The sequence below is a fragment of the Colossoma macropomum genome, unplaced genomic scaffold (genome assembly GCF_904425465.1).
Source record: "Colossoma macropomum unplaced genomic scaffold, Colossoma_macropomum, whole genome shotgun sequence".
Taxonomy (NCBI): domain Eukaryota; kingdom Metazoa; phylum Chordata; class Actinopteri; order Characiformes; family Serrasalmidae; genus Colossoma; species Colossoma macropomum.
Window position 1 is genome coordinate 42,852,156 of NW_023494792.1, and position 23,316 is coordinate 42,875,471.

A 23,316-nucleotide genomic window follows, 5' to 3' on the forward strand; every position below is an offset into this window, starting at 1 on the left:
ATTTGCTCGTTTCATCTAATTTTCTCATCTCTGCTTCTCTTCACTCACCCTCCTCTCCTCCCTTCTGTCATCCTCCTCTTTTCTCTTACAAAAGCAGCCAGACGATGGTGTGTGTGTGTGTGTGTGTGTGGGGGGGGGGCTGATGCTTCCTCTTAATGATGTTTCTCACTGAGATCATTCTTGCGTAGCAGCACACTTTCAGAATGCATATGCATGTGTGTGTGAGGGAGAAGAGTAAGAGAGAGATCAGTGCACTATAATTAGACTAAATTCATCATGTTCTAAAATATTTACTAATAACACAGATATAGTAACACACAATATGACGATGGTACTGCACACTACACATGACATCACAAGTCTACCGGGGAACACACTTGGCTGAATGGGCTGTAAGCTGGACTTAATATAGTTCATGCACATGTAAGACAACTACATGCAGTTTTTGAAATCTGTACCGGAACATCGTTCCGTCCTCGTTTTACTCCCAGAACTGTATGTAGGCGTTCTATACAGTTTCTAAAGCATCTGCATGAACACATTAAGTCCAGTCTACAGCCCGTTCAGCCAATGGAAAATTGCGGTGCAGCATGGTCCACCCACTCGGTTCCCATGATAACGCCTTCTGCAGCCGTGTACACGTGAAAAATATCAGATATCGGCATCAGCCCAGAATTCTCATATTGGTACATCCATACTTTTGGCTCTTTTTTATGTCGCAAATCTGGTGAAAACGGCATGTTTTCTTGAGATGATCAGCAAAATGTCCTCATTTCTACTGATTGGTTATGCTTTCCTTTTACTATAACGACATGCAGTACTAGTAATAACCTCAGGACGTTTAACACAAACGCTCATACACACACCTTATGCACACTATCTTTACCTTTCAGTGTAGCCAATCTTTCTCAAGGTCAACGTGCACTCTATATGTATGTGTGTGTGTGTGTGTGTGTGTGTGTGTGTCATCCATGTGCTATAATAAATCTCACTGTAATGGCCTTTATTCTCAGCCTCACTGGAGCTGCTGTTCACCACCTGCACACACATGCACACACACTGATTCTGCAGCTGTTACACACCTAAAAACCTTGATAGAAAAGAAGCCAATAAGCCTTTATTCAATAGGAGTGTTACTACACACATATTAATATTCAATTAGAGTTGCAAAACAATACATACTGTGAATCAACTATTTGTGATCTCAGACACAATAACATGAACTGTAATGTTTTCCACTCTTCAGTCCATGTCATTGCAAAACGAGACCACCACAAAAGACAATGTGCTTTTATACTTTCCCAGACCCCAAGATCATGCTGGACCTGTTCACACCCTGCATTAACTTGCGTTGCAAGTGATCTTTTCTCATTCCTTGTTTTTTGCTTGTGCATTGGAAATATATTGTATTATGTTGCAAAAACTACAAAACTACAGATCAATATCAGCAAAATATCAGAATTTAAATAGCAGAATACTGAATCAGATATTGGAGGAAATAACAATAAATCTAAAATAGGTCAAAATCTAGCCAGAAATATCCACACTCAGATTGTATGATGTTGCTAGCTGTGTATTGCTGTTTTAGATGCTCATCTTAAGTGGAGAGCTTCAACCAAAAATGGCTCATTTTAAAGCTTAGCAGTTCTTAATGAAAAACATTGGACACTGATGACCTAACAAACCAACCAACCAACCAACCAACTAAATAAATAAATAAATAAAGTTACCATTCCTTCTTTCCACTTCTCCATCAGAAATGTAGCATACTGTGTTGCAAAACCATAGCAAATATTGTATCCTGATACTGCATACTGTTACACTCCTATTACACAGTAGCTTAACTAAAACTCTGTTTTCAAGCCCTGCACTGTAAACACTGCTGCAGTAATACTGCACTGCTGGAGTCTGGAGGGGTCTTCCTCACTGTAAGACAGAACTGCAATGCTTCTGCAGCTGTTTTGCTGCAACCATAAAAACAGAAAAGTCCTAGAGGGCTGCAGCAATGCATAGATCCACCCTTGGCTGGAGACTGGAAATCAGCATGAAAGAAATGTTTTATTATTTTTATTTTTCTTGTAGGTTCACCTTCCTACGAGGGCCCAACTGGTATATCTGATACAATAATAATTAAAAATAATAAAATCAGCAAATACTAAGATTTGATTGACTTGTCTTTATCTGGGATAATAGGTGATCTGATGCACAGATAGACAACAAATTAAAGGAAAAACATGAGTGAGGCTATACTTTCAGGCAGGCATACTGTATAATTCAATATCTTTTGATGGATCGTTTCTATGCTGGTGGGTGTGGTCCTTTCCAGGACGACAGGACTCCAGGGGTCTCTGAATGGTTTAATAAGTATGTAAACTATGTTATGGTCTTTGCAGTCAAAAGATCTCAACCCATTTGAACACGTATAAGAGAGAGGTTTTCGACAGTGTCCTCCAAAGCCATCAAAACATCTTGAAACATCACAACAACTTAAGGGACATCTTTTAGAGTAGCTTGTTTTATATTATGACTGTGTTGAATTGTACTGTATTTCAGTCCTCCCTCAACAGATGGCTATGGTGACAAAGAATTACACAGTTCACTTTGAATACATAACTGAAATGTCCTTTTGAGGCCTGACTGATACAGATTGGCTGGCAGAAGAAATCGCCAATATTCAAGTTTGACAGATTTATTGATATCAGTGAAAATCCTGCGATTAAAGTACTAATAATTATAAGTGCTGACTTTTAGATTATAACTAACAGATGCACGTAATTTGAGAAGAGTCTTTCATTACAGTGAAGTTATATTATATACAAAATTATATTGATCAATATTTCTGGAATTTCCTTGAAACTGTTGTCAGTGTTGAAATTTTCATTTCAGTCAGTTTCTTCTGAGCAGGAATCTGAAATTCAAGTCGAATAAGGAGAACTCTAACTTGTACAGCATGGCAAGCCCATGGGACTGAATTCTGCATAAATTAATTTAATCAGAGCTCACTAGGCTTATTCTTGGAGATCTACTGTACCAGCCAAAAGTTTGCACACACCAAAATGAAAGGAGAAGTAAACTCAATGGAACCAGAATTTTTTGGGCCATTTCTTTTGGTCCATTCATTGTGAAATTTACACAGTCCTGAAAGTCCTTTTCTGATCTAACCCACTTCATTAAACTGCATAATTAACTGTAGGTGAGCTTAGAGCACTCAAAAAAAAAAAGAGAGTTGGAAATCTTGCTATAAAATGCCAGAGATCATTGTTTTACTACCTTTAACATAATAAACCTTATGTTCTTCTTTAGACATAAAAGCAGAACTACATTTATAAGCATAAATAAGAAATTTGTATTTAAAAAAAAGCTATGTGAACACTCCACACTTGTAATGTACCAGCCGCTACATCCAACACAGGCTCACTACTTGAGTGTTCTTTGTAGCGGATTAGAGAAGATGAAGAAAAAAGAAACAAACAGATGGAGTGGAAGAGAGGAGAAAATGAAGAGAAACCAGTCAATGTTAGTTCACCTTAACAAGTGCAGGTGTAAACAAGCTTAATTGTGACAACGATTTCCGTTCCCTGCGATGTGCTGTGGCCGTATTGACACGCAGGTCAAACGTACACAGGAAAAGATCAATGTGTGGCTGTCTGCTGGTGGGAGTCGAGAGAGAAAATCGAGGACTAATTCTGTCTCATCAAAGCACATTATAACCTCTTCATTACAGTTAAAACAAGAAAAACCGGGTAGTCTGGTAAACCCACAATCTTTGGCAACCTATGTGCCAAAGAATATAAATGATCTTGTGGGTTACATGCACAGAGGAAATTTAAAAGTAAAATATGTCACTGGTTCACCCCGTTTCCTCAAATGTAGTCGATCAGTTAAGACATGTTTTACGTCTGAAGTTTCTCCCCCTCTTTTTGAAATTACTCGAGATTTTTTACGTCGTAACAGGACGGCTGTCAAAAAAGCACATAAATTTAATTATTGATGAAATTTTTCGTTAAATTTCCCACAACAGTCAATCTGCATTGCCATTACAAGCTAAAACAACAACCTACAGTATTTACACCACAAAGCATCCACATACATAATTCCTGTTAATAATATTTTTCATTGTTGTGTTTTAATACTGGAACATAAAGCACTACATATCATGAGATATGGTAACTCTTGTTACGCATGCTTATTTATGTTTACATAGTTTTATGTATGAAACCTTGCTAATGTGATTTCTGACACTGCACAACATACTGTTATCTATAAAATGGATGAAAGCACATCGCATAACTAAAAACTGTGAGTGCGCATACATGCACTTCATAATCCGAGAAAATCATGTAGGGTCTACATGAGTCAGACAATAATCAGATTTCTGCTTTGCAACCAGCCAATAAACTCACAAAAGAAGACGTGAAGTAAACTAACGTACACTCAAACTTCATGCAGCGGCCTTTTTAAAAAAGTGTCGCTTTAACTAAAAACATGAACATAAATTGTCTAGAAGATGAAGAATATTTAAATTCTTCATTTCGTCACAAATGTAGTTGGTTTCAGCGCCGCTCCAAAGGTGTGTTGCTGCCACCTCGCGGCAAGGCTGACTGCATATTTCCTGTCTGTTTTCGCACATGCACAGACTGAGAAATCTGAAAGAAATCCGAATAAGAGGTTACCTGCACTGAGAAATCTGATAATTGAGCTAAAATCCAGCTCTCTTTATCGGATTTCTTAATCATATTTCAAGATCGGAGTATGTTTACATGACCATTTGAATTATCAGATAACTGCAGAAATCCGATTATGTTGGGATTACTGAGTGCATGTAAACGCACTCAGGAGCAAACAACTTCATAGCAAAATTTTGTCCATACCTTTGTACATTCGCATAGATTAGGCCTGGACAATGTCTAAAAATAAAGGGCACAATATTTTCTAGTTCAAAATTTGCAATTATTGCTTATATATAAGTTTACTCAGAGAGGAAATCACAAGCAACAAAGACAGTGAGGAATTTACTCAACTGTAGCCTAAAGGCTTCTAAAGTCCCTATTATAAGTCAATGTTTGAACAGTAAGTGAAGTGAAAAAAACATTGCGTGGACAAATTACTTAATATTACTTACTTTTTTCTGATCCTGTTTCCTGGCCATAAACAGGAACTTTCCCTCCAAGTTAGAGCTAGCTGCTGTATGAGTAAAAACTAGTTCACTTTAGCTTGGTTACTGTACTGCAGCGAGCCGGACTGAAGTTCCAAAGCATGTCGACGTTATTTTCGGTTCCATGCACTCAAACCAAACTTAACGTAAATTAAAATAAGTGCAAGGTTAAAAGCCACGTGGTGGGTATAGTTAGCATTACAGTGCACAGCAGAGAGATCTAACAGCTTCTTAACAACTTTCTCTCTCTCTTGAGTGAAACAGAAACAAGCTGACTACTGGACCGTGGGCCTTCAGGCTGCTTAAAGGAATGTGAACTCAATTTCCCAACATATTTATAAGCTGTTTAATGGTACATTAGTCCTCTCTAGTTCTCTGTCAGTTCTTTTCCCAAAAACTGTGATTATCTGTGATTACATCGTACTAGCCAGGCCTATCTTTTGGGGTAAAATTGTGTAAATTATATTTAATGAGGGCATTCTGGTCTAAACATAGAATTTAATATGTTATGTGTCATGTTATGTGGTATTGCATCGTATCCCCCGCTTAATCTGTTTAGCAGAACTCACAATTTTATATCCTTTTTGTGTTTTCTTCCAGCAGAGTTGTCTCACTACAATGCCCAGCATGCATTACACTAATACGTCACACAGCCACTGGAAATCCCCCACAGTTATAAAGCGATCCACTGACGCGCCACTTTTATAGAGCCTAATAAATGCAGGTGGCATCCTAGCAATAACATTAGCTATCTGGCTTCTTTCTGCACTAGTCAGCTAGTGGAACAAAGAACACTTTTCAAACAGCCCACTCCCAAAAATCCTCCCCAAAGCCACTGTAGTGTTATTAAAAGTTCCTTACGCCTTCAAAATACATCATTGGAAGGGGTTTTTCCAGTCTTAAAGCAGAAAATCACACTCTATAGAGATAACTGCAGCACCACATAGCATGCAACAGATATAGCGATGGTTATATTTATTCTTTTGGCCAGAGTGTCCTTTTAAGGTTTCACCTTCCATTTCGGACTGAAGCTTTAAAGGTGAATATTCAAACAGTCTGTTTGGAGACAAGATGGGCAGAAGGAAAGAAGATACTGTGATAAAGACAAAGAAGAAGAAGAAATTGAGAGAAATGACAGAATCACTCAACTCCAGCAGTACAGAACACTTCACTTCTATTTAACAGCGTTTGGAGCCGAGGCTAATTTTAGCCGAGGCTGCATGAATAGAGGCCTTTGAGTCTTCTCTTTCACGGCAAGGACTGTCTCTCCCTTCCTTTCACTATCTCCTTTCCCTCCCTCTCTCAGAGACGCTGACTCGCCTTCTGTTTCCGACGGCTGCTCACCACTCTCTCTCTCTTTTGTTGCCGATCTTCTTTCCTCTATTACAGCTATCACTGTGAGGCCTGGGGCTACAAATGAAAAGCAGTCCAGAGTGCTGTTGCAGGATCGATTTCTTTATTTTAAAATGAATTTAAAATTCATTTTAAGTGACCGTATTTTAATGTCTCTTCATCCCTTAGAATTAAACAGGCTGTTTTTGTCACTGGACATTAAAGACTGATACATGCAAATGAGCTTGTTCTGATTGGCTGCCCTATAGTGTGCCTTATTCAAAAAGTAAAACAGGCTAAAAGACTCCTTACAACTTCAGTGTGAATGGCCGAGGCTAAACTACAGCAGGCTAAGTAGGCAAATAAAGGTAAATGTGATGGTTTTTGTGACATTACAAAAACAGTGAATTCAAAATGGGCTGATTTTGAGCGCTTAAATATGGACTTTGGAGTAAATGGGGGGAAATAAAAAAAAAAACAAAAAAAACTCAGTATCCCATGATATGTACAAATACATTCTTTCATTGCGCCTGTTGCTAGATTAGACAAGCATTACAGAATATTCAACATTCAGCCTCAGCCACACAACTTAGCTTTAGTTAATCTATTAATTTCAAATAATATTTATTTTGTTCATGTGTGAAAGCTAGGATGGATCTAGTATAGGTTTTGTGTGCAACAGAAGTTTTTAAGGACAAACATCAGATTAATGGGCAAAGCAGAGAGCTCAGAGGTTTCAGAAGGCCTGCTAGCAAGTTAACTGGCATACCACTAGCTACATACACTGATGTATATATTTATATGTAAACACTTGAAGATACAGTGTTTACATCACTGTACTATTATATATATATATATATATATATATATATATATATATATATATATATATATATATTTTGTCGGAACAAAACCTCACATAATTTTGTCGGAACAAAACCTCACATAATTTGAAAATGCCTGTTCCCCTATGCATTGTGAGTAAATTTCATGATGAATGAACCAAAAGAAATAGCCAAAAAATACATGGAAAAGTAAAGTAGGTTTTTTCCTTCTCCTGTAAAGTTACCATTTTGGAGACATGAGGTTTTGTTCCGACAACAGCGATGTACAAGTTTATATTATACAATTATATATACACATATTAGTATCATTTTGATTTTTCATTTAGTGCTCTTGGGTATGTAAAGTTAATCAACAATCCATCTTTGCAGATGTTTAAAAAAATACTAAAAAGGTCCATTATTAATATTGATATCGGCTCAAAAAAATCAGATTAATTCATCTCTAATTTCTCCCAGCTTTCTGTAAAGCCTGTCCAACCTAGCAACAGCAGTGCCTAAATAACCCATTTGTGGGCAAAGCATGGACGGGTCAGTTCTCCCAGTGTGAACAGAAGAAACCTGATCTCAGATTCTTAGCACCTATGTGTATGTCAGCTATAACAAGCTGCAGTGTGTGTTAATAAAATGAGAGTGATAACTGCATCAGATCACAGCCGACTTCATCTGGGCAGCTCGAGCTGTCTTTAATAATGCATGATGGAGTGTGTGCTGCGTTCTCATTCAGTGGTAGTGCAGAAACAGCAAGGCATGCTGAGTTATAGATATGGGTGTGTGTATTTATCTCTTTGTGGAGACTAAAGTCCACCAGCCTGATGCAAACATTAATACTGTGTGGTTGTGGGGACATCAGTCTGTTCTTTAAGTGGAAATGTATTTATTTTTTTCCCTCAAAATTTGCTGCTTTCATCAGAGAGAATAAAAGAAGCCAAAGCTGTGTTTTGATTACTGAAGTTAAGGTTAAAGACATGCACACACAGCAATATATGTGTATGTGTGTGCGTGTGTGTGTGTGATGTGCATAAATCTGGTCTGGAATTAACACTGAAAAGCGCAGCATGATATTCCCCTCTATTGAGTGAGTGAGTGAGAGAGAGAGAGAGAGAGAGAGAAAGACAGAGAGAGAGAGAGAGAGAAAGACAGAGAGAGAGAGAGGAAGACAGAAAGGGCTAGAGAGAGATGGGGACCAAGGGGGAAAGAGATAATATAACAGTCTCTGTGGGAACAGAGCGGTTCCCTGCGTCACTTCCTGTTTGCTACTCATATTTCCTGTCCGAATATTCCATCTAGGCAATCTGATGTCAATGTTCATTGTCAGTGATATTTCTGTGTAAAGTCTGATGTGTAGATTTGTATTGGCAATATTAACCCTCTTAAGTCTCTCGTCATGTTCACAGTCACAAAACTTTACATTTACATTTATGTTCATAATTTTTTGCACCAAAATAAACAGAAAAATGTGCAGATTCGAACCTGTCAAAACAATATGTAAAGTGAACACATATGCAGATTAATTATGTAACAGTGTTATTTAAATTTAAAGGGGAATTCAGTTTTTTTTTCCAAAATTTCTGCAAAATTCAGTAGTTGAGATGTAAACAAAGTAATTCAGAACAGTATGTTGTGAAATGGCTCCTTGTACAGAAACTTACAAACTCAGATTTCTTTACAATGGTAGTGATAGGAACCAGGGATCATGATGTACACAAATATAGGCATTTTATTTACTATCCAAAACAACCAGTGAACCTACACGTGTCTTCTGAGTTATACGTATTGCTTATTACAGTAAAACGTGGTAAATGAAAAAAAAAGTTTTCAATGGGGCCTTAGAACGCATGAATGCAGTTCTTCATCATGATCAGCTTCAAAAAGATAAGGTTTAGGCCAAAATACCAAAACTATTATGATGTCTCAGACAGCACATTCAAAACCATTCAGTTTCACACAGTCTTCCTGTCATCACCTCTGCGAACAATTCTGACTCAGTAAGTTTCTCTAGAATGAACCATTTCACACCAAACCTCTCTGAATGACTCTGTCCACATTTAATTACACAGAAAAAAATTAGTGGATTTCCACTTCAGATACTAAAGCAAAATAACAACAACTGAAAGCATTAGGTCATGATATAACTGAGGAGGCAGGTCTAGGTTGCCCTAGCAACACCACAGGCAGCACTTATTGGTCAGTGCAGCAGCTGTATGGGGCGTAGATGTATGCAATGACCAATGAAAATCCCCTGCCACACGGGGGTCACTCTATATCTCTGTATGACCATAAAACATGTCAGTTTTCCCAACATACTGCTGGACGTTTATGGACTCAGGGGTGCAGGGGAAATTTATGAAACCATTTATTCTTCTGTCCTGAGGTTACCAAGCAGAGTGTGTGTGTGTGTGTGTGTGTGTGTGTGTGTGTGTGTTGGTCTCCTTATGAGGACTAAGTGTTCCCATGGTTAAAGCTGAAGAAAAATATATAAGTATTGCAATAAATATTTAATCAAAACACCCTAATAATGATAAATATGACAATATTTAGCAGAAAAAGGAAACACCATTAATTATTGATGCTGCTTTCATACAGTTAACAAATGATCCGCATGCAGCCTATCCAAGTTAACCGTTTGCACTACAGACATGCTTTCTGACTAGCTTTGATATTCGATCGAGGTACAAGTTTGGTCTGAATAGCGAAGGGGACCAACGTTAGGAGGCTGTAGCTTACATACAGCAATTCAAACATAAAACTACTAACATATAAAAAAAACAAATATATATAAAACTACATATTAATAACAAAATGTCCCACTGTGCTTTGCTGAGTGTGGCTTGGAGAAACTCATAACGTATGGCTAAAACACATCTAAGACCACCTCCTGCAGAGGTTCAAGCACCTGGATTTAACTCTTGTATCTTTAACGCATTTACGCCTGCATTTTTATGAGGCCTTAATCAGACACAATCCTGATACTCAAGATGCATAAAACGACCACGTGTAAACAGGGTCTAATTATGTGCTCACAACCAAGATTTTCCCATATCGATGTGAATAAGTCACAAAAAAGCCATTTCCATCTGTGCAGTTCAGCAGCTTTTTATCACAGCTTTAAAGCAGCTGACAAAACTAAACTCTGTTTAAAGAGCGCTAATAAAATCTGTATATAAAAAACACAGCGCTAATATGTAACCTGCATGCAGTTAAACAGAGTCAAAGGGATTCTGCTTTAATAGAAAAACAAAGAGACAGAGTGGAGAAACTGAAAAAGCAAGAGAAAACGGAGATGCATAAGATTTGATTGCTTCATCATACAGTATTTCTATTCAGAGACAACTACACCATCTGTACCTACAGGACACTGAGCAGAGAGAGAGAGAGAGAGAGAGAGAGAGAGAGAGAGAGAGAGAAGGGAAAAGCTATAGAATAGAGAGAGAGAGAGACAGAGAGAGAGAGAGAGAGAGAGAGAAGGGAAAAGCTACAGAATAGAGAGAGAGAGAGAGAGAGGAGAGAGAGAAACTGAAAAGCTATAGAATACAGCGGGAGAGAGAGAGAATTTGGGTAAGAAATGAGACAGAAAGACAGAGACAAGGGGGGGAGGAGAGAAAGAAAGAGAGGAGAGAGAAAAGAGAGAACAGAGGAGAAAGAGGAGAGAAAAAGCCTAAGAATTTAGAGAGAGAGTGAGAGAGAGAAAATGTGCGAGAGAGAGAGAGAGAGAGAGAGAGTTAGTTTCCTCTGGTTTCCACTGTTTACTGTGAAATGTAATCATTCTCGAGTGACTTCCTTCCTGCTTCCATCCATCCATCCATCCATCCATTTCTTTCTCTCTTTTCTCTCTCCCCTTCTGACTCTTAATCTCTCTCTCTTTTCACTCGCTCCTCTCTCTCCTTTCCTTTTCTCTCTTTCTCTTCTCTGCACAGATTGCCTTCACTATTCACAGCCTTTTTTCTAACTGTCATTCTCTCTGTGTCCAGACACACACACACACACCATCTACACATGGCTTCCTTTCTTCTAAACGTGTAATGACCAGTGTCCAGTTCTGAGCTGTACTGTCAAATGTGCATTTTCTTTAACTTCATCGAAACAGAGGGTAAGAAAGAGTAATAGAGAGAGAGAAAGGGGGGGAGAGAGAGAGAGAGAGAGAGAGAGAGAGAGAGAGAGAGAGAGAGAGAGAGAGAGAATGAATCTGGGTTAAATGATGTCACATTTCTAACTCTGTATAACATACTGTTATATGGTACAGACAAAACTGCGGCTTCAAAATGACTGCTACTATGTGTGTAACGTTGTACTGTGATGTACTGTTGTCCATGTTTATAGATAACAGTGTGTCATGAAGTGTCAGAAACCACATAAGTATGTCTATTTGAGATCACCTAACAACTAAAACACGGGTTTAAGACGAGTGTCAGATGATTTAGGCATGTACACACACACACACACACACACACACACACACACACACACACACACACACACACAGAGGACAACTCCTTCACTTCATATACGTAACATTCTATAATTTTACAATAAATCTTCTGTATCCTCCTCTACAACCCAACCAATACACTGGATGGCTGATTATATCAGCCATTATTGACAACCTGAAGACTTAGGGGTGTCCACAAAAATTTTACTGATGATGTAACAAAAATTTGTGACCTTTTTGGGGCTTCAGCATCACCAGGATTCAAACATATGATATCCTGACAACAGAGCATATTCACACTAGGTGGTCTATTAAGGTCCCAGGTTGCAACCGCCCAGCTTAAACTCCTGTTTACTTTTATCACAGCAAGAAAAGCTGTACTGGTAAAGCTGAACATAAAACACGATCACAGTGAACAAAATAACACCATATTAAATGTATCTAATCTTATGTTTCTGCATGTGGACAGGATGTTAGAACACACACAAAAAAAACATTTTCCACTGGTGAAAAATAAGAAAATAAAAGGGCAATTAGTAAAAACTAAAATCTCAAAGAATTCTGGGTAACCCCACCCTCAGTGGTACAATAAAACAGATTACATGAAGTAAAGGTAAAACTTTGCAATCATTCATTACAATAAACTGTAAATTAAAATTAGCTAGCTTAGCTAGCTGGCTTTCACACACTTGAACTAATTTTTATCTAGTTTAAAAACATCACCATTTCGGGGAAACTGTAGCACATACTGACACTGTTTAAGGCAGTTAACGTTGCTGTAAAAGGACACAAAAAACATCTAAAAAAAATACATACAATAAGTTAATACTATACCTAACATTCTCATACAGTTACAGTGCTATTAACTGGCTTAAAGCCACTGCTATGCTATCCCCAGTGGTTGCTAAGGTGTCGCTCAGCCATTGCGATGCTATCCCAAGGGGATGCTAAGGTCTTGCTTGACCACTGCTCAGCAGTTGCCATAGGTCTTGCTTGACCACTGCTCAGCTGTTGCTATAGCATCACGGGTGCTTGCTACGCTGTTGCTAGGATGTTCGTTATGGCATCCCAGGTGGTTGTTAAAGTGCTGGCTGTTGCTACGGTATCTACACTGGTTGTCAAGGTGTTGTTAGGGAGTTGCTGTGGCATCCTAGATGGTTGCTAAGGTGTTGCTAGATAGTTGTTATGGTATCCCAGGTGGTTGCTAGGGTGTTGCTGTGGTATCCCAGGAAGTTTCAGTTTGTCCAGCCAATAATACCTTTGAATTTATCACCTTGGTAAAACAGTACCTAGGTACACTCTCAGTTTTCTCTGTGGCACGTCCTCTGCTGCAGCTGTAAGCAGTGGAGTGACAGGTGAACTATCGAGCATGCAAAGCTGCTTGGAAATACGGAAAAGTTACAGTGAATTCGGTTCAAATGATATGGAGGCATAACCATAAAAAGACAGAAATTTATTCACAGTGTTCAGAGCATCAGGGGGAGACTGTGTAAATTAGATTTTTTTTAACAAACAATTCCTTTAATATTTTGTTTAATTAGACAATCTGAATGAGTTTTTAAAGCCTCTTCATCTATTTAACTAGTCGCTCCACTCATTTAGTGCTCCTGTTCAACAGTGTTTTTACAATATTATATAAGAGTAACATGATCTTTATGTGTATATATGAGTGTATGTATATGTGTGTGTTTGTTTGTATGGCTCAGTACCTGCCTTACATGCCTGTGTGTACTGTTATTTTGCCTACTGTGTGTGTGTGTGTGTGTGTGTGTGTGTGTGTGTGTGTGGAGTTAATTACCATAATTACCCCCTGCTCTGAGCAGAAAAATAGCATAGAGCTAATGAGTGTGCACTAATTACCCTGCAATGACTCATCATGCTCTCCTGATGGACAGATTTCCAAGGCATATAAACAGAAGGAGAAAAGGATGGAGTGGACGAAAGGGAGGAAGATGCTGCTTTTTCCTTTGGAATGTCAATGATTTAAGATTTTGCTGATTAGACATACAGTCTACAGAGACCACACTGAAAATCTGAGTTAGATTTTTTTCCCCTTTAAACCTGGAAATAAATAACAGAGATTTAAAAAAAAATACACAAAGAAAAACAGTAGAAGTAAAATGAAGAGGAAATATTTAACATTCTGCACTATTTCTAGGTCATTATTCAAATTGAAGCAAATCTGTGACACTGACCATGTTAAGGCTTTTGAACAAAAAGATCAGATTTTTTTTTTTGTCTTATCTCTTCCACTGAAATACATTCAAACAACTCTCAGGTGGATTTGATTTACTGATAAGAGGTTTTTTGCACAAACCTGTGGGGCCCATGCCAGTCGGGCATATGCTGTCATCAAAGCAAAAGAGCGAAACAGCTAAGAATACTAAGAAATACTAATATTCATGTTCAAATTTCAAAAAATGAAAAAGAAAGAAAGTTAGAAAACAACACAAAATAGAAGCATTTTCAGTAGTGGTCTGATTTTTGGACCCTACAGTCCCTGAAGAACTGCTGGTTCACACAGAAGAGACCTGATGAAGTGTTGGAGATGGACAGAAAGGATAAATATTCTCCTCTCATTAGATTAATCACCACTCTTATGGGATAGATATTCTAAATCTGCTGTCCTTCATCACAGAAAACAATGCGAAGAAAGAGAAAGCCCAACTCACACACCTGGCATTAATATTTATCTTGGGTGATCTGATAAAACAATCATAAGGAACAGTTTGGGCACCCCGGTAAAATGGCATGTTTTGTTGATTTTCTAAGTGAAAATAAGTTGACATTCACTACAACTGGGGTCACCAGGATTCAGCTCTAACTCTGATAGACCTCATCTGAAACCTGCTGGAAGGGAATGGAGACCACTGCAGTTCAGAACTTACTTTTACACATTTTAATGTACAGTTACTGTCACTTGCTCAATTTAACATATTGAGGCAAAAAAATAAAATGTAAAATTTGGCCTGTGCGACAGTTAGGCACATTTTTATATTTTACATTTTAGTTTTTTCCAATATGGTAAACTCAGCAAATAAATAGAAACTGTGCACTTACATTCACAGAAAAATACAATATTTAAATGTGTTCCTTTTAGAGGATGTGTTCACTTAGAAAATCAATGTAATGTAATGTAATGAACCGGAGTTGTTTGCAGTACAGATGTGAACAGGGTCTAGGGTTTCTTGGCATTTAACATTGGTCTGTCTAGCTCCAGTGTCATCTTTAGCATTAGCTTGTCTGAAGAAGCAGCTTCTGTCACTAAAACCTCCTCATTAAAGCCTCAGCATACTTCTTGTGAAACAAAATTCTCGAGGGTTGTGTGAAGCCAAAAGCGCCTTGGCGAGCTTACAACCTTGCATACTTTCTGCGGTTTAGTGTTGCCTGTCACAGATTCTTCATGTGATGCTATGACATTTTATGATAAGTTTATGACTGCTGGAAAACGATTCTTTCACTTCCTAATTATGGCGACATTTGAGTTCAGAATATTGCCACCATTTAAGGTGGAGCGGTGAAAATATTAGTGTGTCTGAGAAAGCCCAAGCTTCTCAAAGCTGTCCATCTTTGTTTCATAGCACACCTCTTTTTGATCGACCAATCAGAGGCTTTGTCATGTAGCATCTTCGTCCAGAGAGTTCGCTCAGCTGCCATGTGCACAACAAGGCGAATGAAGCCTCCACGCGACGTCTGCGGTTGTTCGTTTTCTCCTCAATTACGTCATATTGTTTGCTGAAGTCAGGTCGAACGTTGTCTCCGTAAGAAGTATGCTGAGGCCTTTAGACATGAAAACCTGCTGCTTTAATGTCCAGTGACTAAACGATTTCCCTGGTTTACTTAATGTAAACATAGTAAGTGTTTTACTAGAGTTTGCATAAAATAAACTAATACATTTTTAAACCTGCAGTAAATTATTTTTTACTGTCAATGGGGGCTGTTACTGCGGCAACAAGGTTAACTGTCAGAGAACAGGCCTAATCAGATTACTCAAGACGGATGTTTATATCAGGTCTGAGAGAGAAAGAGAGAGAGAGAGTGAGAGAGAGAGGGGAAACAAACAAGGAGAGAGAGAAAGAGAGAGGGAAGGTGCATGTTTAGGTGTGTGTGTGTGTGTGTGTGTGTGTTAATTCACTTAGATGTGCAGCTGCATATTCTGGTATAAAGAAAGCTACAAGAAAGTATCACACACACAAACAGGCAAAAACAACGCAACAGGTCACACACACACACACACACACACACACACACACACACACACACACTCAGAAGAATTAGTAAACAAAGTGCAACACTCTTGTCCCTGAATCTAACACACACACACGTTCCCCCCTGTGTGTGAGCAGCTATTTGAGTTAGGGGAGGTATTTTGGGTTGAGCTCCTGTTGTTTATGGTGTGTGTGTGGGGCTATTTCTGTTCTGCTTGATGTTGGAGATCAAAGAAGCAAGACCTTTACTGAGAAAGCTACGTTATTTGAATGCAGGGGGCAGAAAGAAGCAGAGAGACAGAAAGAGAGGGAGATAGAGAAAAGATTGAGACAGACAAAAAGAAAGCAGAGAGACAGGCAGAGAAAAGGTAGAGAAAGAAAAAGAGTAAAACAGGCGAAAAGGAGAAGACAGCGAAGGAACACACACAGACAGACAGACAGACAGAGAGAGAGAGAGAGAGAGAGAGAGAGAGAGAGAGAGAGAGAGACAGACACTCTCTAGGACTAGGAACATACACATAGACCCCAATATTGCTGGGGCCCCAGCTAATGTCCAAATTGTTGATTCAGTTCCTCCTAGCAGAGCTGAACAGTATGAATATACTGTGAAGCCCTACCTCAGAAATGTACTAAATGCATTATTTACAAGGGTGGGTAGTAACACGCTTTACTTACTCAACTCCCTATGCTCAGTATGCTAAGTAACCTTTTAATGGATTCATACTTCCCTTATTGTTTTCAGATGCTAATACTTTTACTTCTACTCAATTATATTTGTGAGGAAAGGAATGCATTTCTACTCAGATCCATTTTAGTCACTAACATTTAGTTCCTGATTACTCTGTGGGGTTTAATTTCATTCTGCTGTGTCGGTTCAGGATCTGTGCTGCTTTGTGATTGATAACACCTCTCACTTTGAAGCTTTATGATTTTATTTAAAACCCACAGGATCCCAAAAAGAGAAGGACAGAGTTACTCAGTAGTTAAGTAGAGCTGCTACTTCTGTTGTTCTACTCAAGTTGTTTTTTGAAAAGAACTTTAACTGCAGTCATTATTTTACTGCAGTACCAATACTTTAAGAGGACTATGGATTTAGGACACTCTACACACCTCTATATATGTAAAATATGTATGTAAAAGGGGTCAATGTCCTGTTGCTTTCCACACGTCCAAGCATGCATCTCTGTCATTGCTGGGCTGTTTTTATTCTTCTTGCTGGCTCTGTGTGTGTGTGTGTGTGTGTGCATTTAACTCGGCTAGAAGGTAAATGGTGTAATCCCTTTAAATCTCTCAGCTTGGCTCTAGCTGACCTATCCCATTGCCTCACACTAAACGCTTCACAGTGTCCTTAGACCATGCACGTGCACACGAGCACACACACATGCATACATGCACATGCATGCACACACGCTCACACACACACAATTATGGGACACACATATTAACGGAACTTAGAAACACTCAGTTTGTCCTCACAAGGAACTAACCCACATCCTCCTGCATTAAACTTCATTTGGTTCTTTGTACTGTAGGGCTGTAAGGATTTACCAGGCTGATACAATTTTTGATTCTGAAGTCAAGATTTTAACTGCTTTTTGACATTTTAATGTGTTAAACAGAAGTTCTCAACCTGTTTAGAAAAAAAAGCTCAATCATTTGAGTGTTACCATGTCCACTTTACTCTGATAGGATGGATCCTGATGCCTACTTTCGATCATGATAGTGGTTTCCGTAAAAGACAGTAAATGGGAGGTGCTCAGAAGAGAGTGAGGGGCATACTGGTCATACAGTTTTACATTTCAGTACAGTTTTTTGAAAACCACTCTGCTTTGTTTGGTGTACCATAATGATTTCTAGGTAAATCTAGCAAGAATTAAAGAGACCTTTAATTGATTCTCATTGTGTATAGCCTATAAGCAGCATGAGCAAGGTGGTCTGACTGCATTGCTGCTAGTTATCATGTAGCATTTATTTATCTAGTGCTTTTTACTGTGTGAACCTTTTATGGTTAGATTCACCGCAATGCAAAATCAACATTTTATTTACTAAACCAAAGACTATTTTGCCTTGCAATGTCCTGCATGGACCTCTTCACCATGAATGGATATTAAAAAAAATTACTGGAACCAAGTCGTAAAACAATTTCTCAGGCATCCAGCGGTGTATTCGTAACTACTTTAAGTAACAGCTTTTTTTAAGGTAGATTTTAGAGACATCCAAAGGCACATTTTCTATATTTTTCTTGCATTTTATGTTTTGTTCCTTGTGGTTCACTTACAACAAATGGGTGGCTGTGTTTACCAAAAACAGTCATAATTCATTTTTACATAACCATTTTCCAATCTCTTTTATTTTGGAATTAACCAGGCTGTTTTTGTCACTGTGCCTTTAAGACTGATGTATGTAAATATGTTTGCTCTGTTCTGACTGGCTGAACTTTATTGTGCCTTGTTCAAAAAGCAGTCTGAATGACTTACATTTTAACAATCTTTACAACTTAATGATTTAATTATGCAGAAATTACAGAATTCCTCTTTAATTAGAAAATAGAGTAAGATTTCAGTGATCATTTTAAGCCACAGAGTCGGCTGTTAATGGTGAGCTAAGCTGTTAAATCTGACTCACTGAAACGAGCCGGAATTCACATCTGTAGTGTACACACTCCTGTCACAGTTTACACACTTGAGCCTGGTTACAACATGCACAGCCACACCTGCTGACGTTTGAAGTCACTGACTGACTGATCCTGATTCAGAACAGGAAAAAGAAATCATCATAGAGCATCTGCCAGAAGGCATGTGATACTACACATATAGTACTGTCTGAGCAAACAATATGTAAAGCTATTTATGTGGCAGGCATTTGTTTGTTTATAAAAACAATACAATTAGAACAAATACAAATAAACACATATGCAACACATTGAGATTTGATGTGCGCGAGAGTGTCTGCTTCACTATTTCTAAAGCTCTCCTCGAGGAAGTCCAGTATTTACAGTTACCGTCCAAAACCTAGTTTATCTAATCAGGCCTTCATTAAATTAAATAGGCTGCTGCTGATGGAATTTAAAATCATGCAATGGCTGGAGCCACTGGAGCTGGAGCCATAATGACAGCTTCCGCCCTTACCTCAAATACAGTAGATCTGTCAAGACGTGCTTGTACAGTATGTCAAGACATACCTATGTACATCACTTAGCAGGATGCTATTTAATGGTCTATAATCTATAATGTGTTAGCAACATTAGAAGTAAACTTCATACTAACGTTTGAAGGCTGACTGACTATATTTGGGGTAAGGAGTGAAACTTCAAATTTGATTTCTTGCAAAACTATTCTTTTGATGGAGTTGGGATGAAATAAAGGCTAGAATAAGCTTATGAGGGAAGAACCGTGGAGCACATTTCCACCACACCTCAGTTAAGAATATGTCATTGTCAGGTTGGTCTCTCCATTATGTGGCTGAATAACAGACCGGCAAACTGACTGAATCAGCCATGCTACACACAGGAAGACGCTGGCATTTCCCTAAGATGACTCATTTCACTTCATTTCCAATCATCACACTGCCACACCTGAAATACTACCTCAGCTTGAAGTGCTGATGTAATCACACCTTGTAAACCCTGCCTGAGCAACGACAGAGGAAGGATACTGATCTAAAGAGATTAATTAAAATGAAATAATATCAAGGTATCCTACAGGATCGTGTCAGGGCGGCTGTCCACCAGCTGAAGCTGGGTAGTGCAGGGGGACAATGACCTTAAATCATTGCAGTAAATCTACTATACAATAGCTTCAAAAAATTAAATCTGCCTTTTGGAGTGGACCTGTCAGAGCCCAGATCACAACCAAACAGAGATGCTGATTCATACCACATATATCCGAAGAACATGGCTGAGCTAAAGCAGTTCTGTAAGGAATAATATGGTCCAATATTCCTCTCTGGTATTGTGCATGCACATCAGATCAGCAGCTACCTGAAGTGCTTGCGTGAGGTTATTGTAGAATATATATAGCTTCTGGGAAGCTTTCCACAAGATTTTGGAGTGTATCTGTGAGAATTTGTGGCCATTCGGTTAAAAGAACAATTGAGGTGTCAGACACTGATTTGGGACAACTTGGCCTGTTTCACAATTGACATCCCATTTCATCCCAAAGGATTTTAGTGGGGTTAAGGTCAGGGCTCTGTGCAATCAACAGGAGCTCCTCTATATCAAATTCATCAAATCATGTTATTATGAACTTTGCTTTGTGCACAGGGGCACAGCCATCCTGAAACAGGAAAAGGTCTACCTGTTAGCAAAAAGTTAAAAGTATAAAACTGTCTAAAATGTCTTTGTATGCTGTAGCATTAATGTTACCCTTCACTGGAACCAAGGGGCCGAGACCAAACCCTGAAAAAAAGCCCCAGACCATGATTCCTCCTCCACCAAACTTTATTGCTGGGACTAGATTGTAGATGGTAGCATTATCCTGGCATCCGCCAAACGCAGATTTTAAGTGTGACTCATCACTCAAGAGGACGTTTCCAGCACTCCAGAGTCTAGAGGCGGCATGTTTTACACCACTTGAGCTGAATGCCTGCCATTGTGCATAGTGATCTTGGACTTGTGTGCAGCTGCTCGACCACGGAAACCCATTTCATGAAGCTCCCAACTTAAGTGAAAAGGGAAATGTTTTTATTGTTTTTAAACTACTTAATTTTAATTTTTCACTGAACTATCGCTATCACCTCAACCCCAAGTACCACTAATTATAGATGCATCAATGCAGGTAGGTTTCCGTATCATTACATCAGCACTAATTATCAATCAGACTTTGGCATTACTGCAACGATACAGCTTCAAGGACTTATGACACTAATGATACCTGATATTATATATATTGTTGTAGCATAGTGGGTAACACCACTGCCTTCCAAACAGCAGAACGGCATTTGATTCCCCCTGCAACCCCTGCAGCCACCCCCCCCACCACACACACTAATGTAGTAGGTTACCTATATATCTGTCTTGTAATATAGTTTCCATCATTGCAGAGATTGTGCAAGTAGACTGGTAACTCAGCAAGATACTGAGAAAACAGATCACACACACACACACACTCCACAAACCCAAACATGTTTACACTTTGCTGGTCGCTAGTCATTTAAGATTACTGACCACTTTCTTTTGAACCATATGGCCAGGCCAGCAGGAGGTCAAAGACACAGAGCCGCTTAACGCCAGTGTATGTGTGTGTGTGTGCAAGTACTCACTCATACTGCGATGCTGGCTTTTGGTTGACAGCTGAGGTCCAGGTGAGGCTGTTCTCCGCAGGCGTTCTCCTCAAGGCACTCATGTCCTGTAGAACACAGAACAGGCATACTGAGAAAATGATGAACAAGACAATGCAATACTTTTTGCACTCGACTCCTTTTCTGCTTATTTCTGCTTTGCTTCTTTCTTTGCTCACTTCACAAACTCCAAGATATGCATTTACCATCCACTTTATTAGAAACCCCCACCTTATAGGTGTACAGTTAGAGACTAGAATGTTTGGATGCACAGAAATTCCACTATTTTTTTAAATGTCAGCATAATTTAATGGTTAAGAAGTACGCAAAGTAATTCAGAAAGGTTCTATGTGAAGTGTTCCATTCTAGTGAAACTCTGAATTGCTCACAGCACTGATGATAGGAACTAGACATGTAAAGAGTTTAACTGCGCAAAAAGCTACCTCAAAGATAGTTATTATACAAAATTGTGATGAATACAATGTGTAATGCCTGAAACACTACTTATAGTGACTGTTAAGTAGCTGCAGGCGAAAAATCAGAAGGGTGGAGAAAAATTAGGCAGCATAGGTTGTCTTGAAGTGAGGTGGTTTTGGAAGAAACATTGTAAAACAAACTAGTTAACTAGCTAATGTTAGCTGTTCACCAAACAATGTCACAAATGACATTGTGTTGACTGAGACTCTTCTACTTAGTTTGAAGTTTATAAATTTGTAGGCGGGGTTTATAAATCATCTAGGCTGGGTTCACCAAGATGAAGTCAGCATGAACAGAAGCGAATCCCTACATGCTCCTGCATCCTTTCACATTGCAGTAAATTAGTTTTTTCACCAGACAAATTTTACAGCATACCATGCACCCACAGCTTTAGCCATTCCAGTGCTTCCCTGTTATCGCATGGTACAAACAAAGTTAACTGGACCAGACATGTGCATGCTTTTATGCACAGCGATAACGCAAACTGAGAATGAATATGTCGTTGAAAAACACAGATAACACAGTGAGAGCTGGAGAGTAGTTCACCTCGAACTGGCAGCTGACTTGAAATTGTAGAAAGAGTTTGTGATGCCTAGACCCATACATTATAAACATGATACAGGCTCTTACTTGCTTTGTTCAACAAGCAGCTACTCTGTCTTGAGGTCTTTGAGTCTACAGATAACAAGTAATACAGTTGAATCAGTGACGAGATAAACAACCAAGCAATGATGACTTGGTGCAGAAAACAACACGTTGAAACAGCAAAAAAGCAGAATTCCACACATAACTAATGAGTGAAAGATTGAGATGAGTCAGAGGACAGCTCAGATAGAGAGCAGGGCCTAAAGAGGAGGTCATCATGAACACAGCACTAACTAAAAAGGAATAATGATTCACAGGGCTGGAGTATAATAAGGAGATTTTTCTTTTCGTACTGTGCGTCGTTTGTAGGGGGAGTGGATGGGGTCAGTGGGTCCAGATTCTGACTTTATTCCAAATGCAAAATTCCTGGTCTATATTTAGCGAATCTGTACCTGTTGATAATAACACCATGAACAACTTTGGACAATAGTACAACAAATTAAACAGGCCAATTATGGAACATCAACAATGACAACAGGAACAACAATAATAATCATAATAATACTACTACTACTACTAATAATAATAATAATAATAATAATAATAATAATAACATTGATACATTGATGACAAAGAAAAAATATCTTTTCATATGTTTTAAGTGGTAAATATAAATGTCAAAATTTCAAGAGGTTTAATAAGTTCACACACACATACACACACACATTATCCAAGCCGCTTATCCTTCTGGGTCGTGGAGTTCACAAGTATCAAAAATGATCATGTTTAATTATGGAATAAGCTGAATATTGTGATCATACTTAAAATATATCACATTTTTTGAGCCCTACTTGATTTCACACCAATAACTAAACTACAGCTGCTGTGATTTATCTGCATCGTTGACACTTTAAATATGCCAATTTGCATTTTCATGGGCAATCAGTTTTCTTGTGTGTACAGTCTGTATAGTGTCGTGTGGATTTTTCTAACTGGCTGCTCCAACCTCCA

The 23,316-nt window shown here is 38.6% G+C and overlaps 1 protein-coding gene across 1 annotated transcript in view; it reads right to left on the reverse strand.

Annotated features, from left to right (window-relative positions):
- usp6nl (USP6 N-terminal like) overlaps window positions 1-23,316 on the reverse strand; it is a 99,875-nt gene that overhangs the window by 69,926 nt on the left and 6,633 nt on the right. Inside the window, exon 2 of the mRNA XM_036577235.1 lies at window positions 21,226-21,311. Coding sequence (XP_036433128.1) covers window positions 21,226-21,229 — 4 coding nt within the window. The 5' untranslated portion in view covers window positions 21,230-21,311. The remainder of the gene's footprint in view (window positions 1-21,225; window positions 21,312-23,316) is intronic.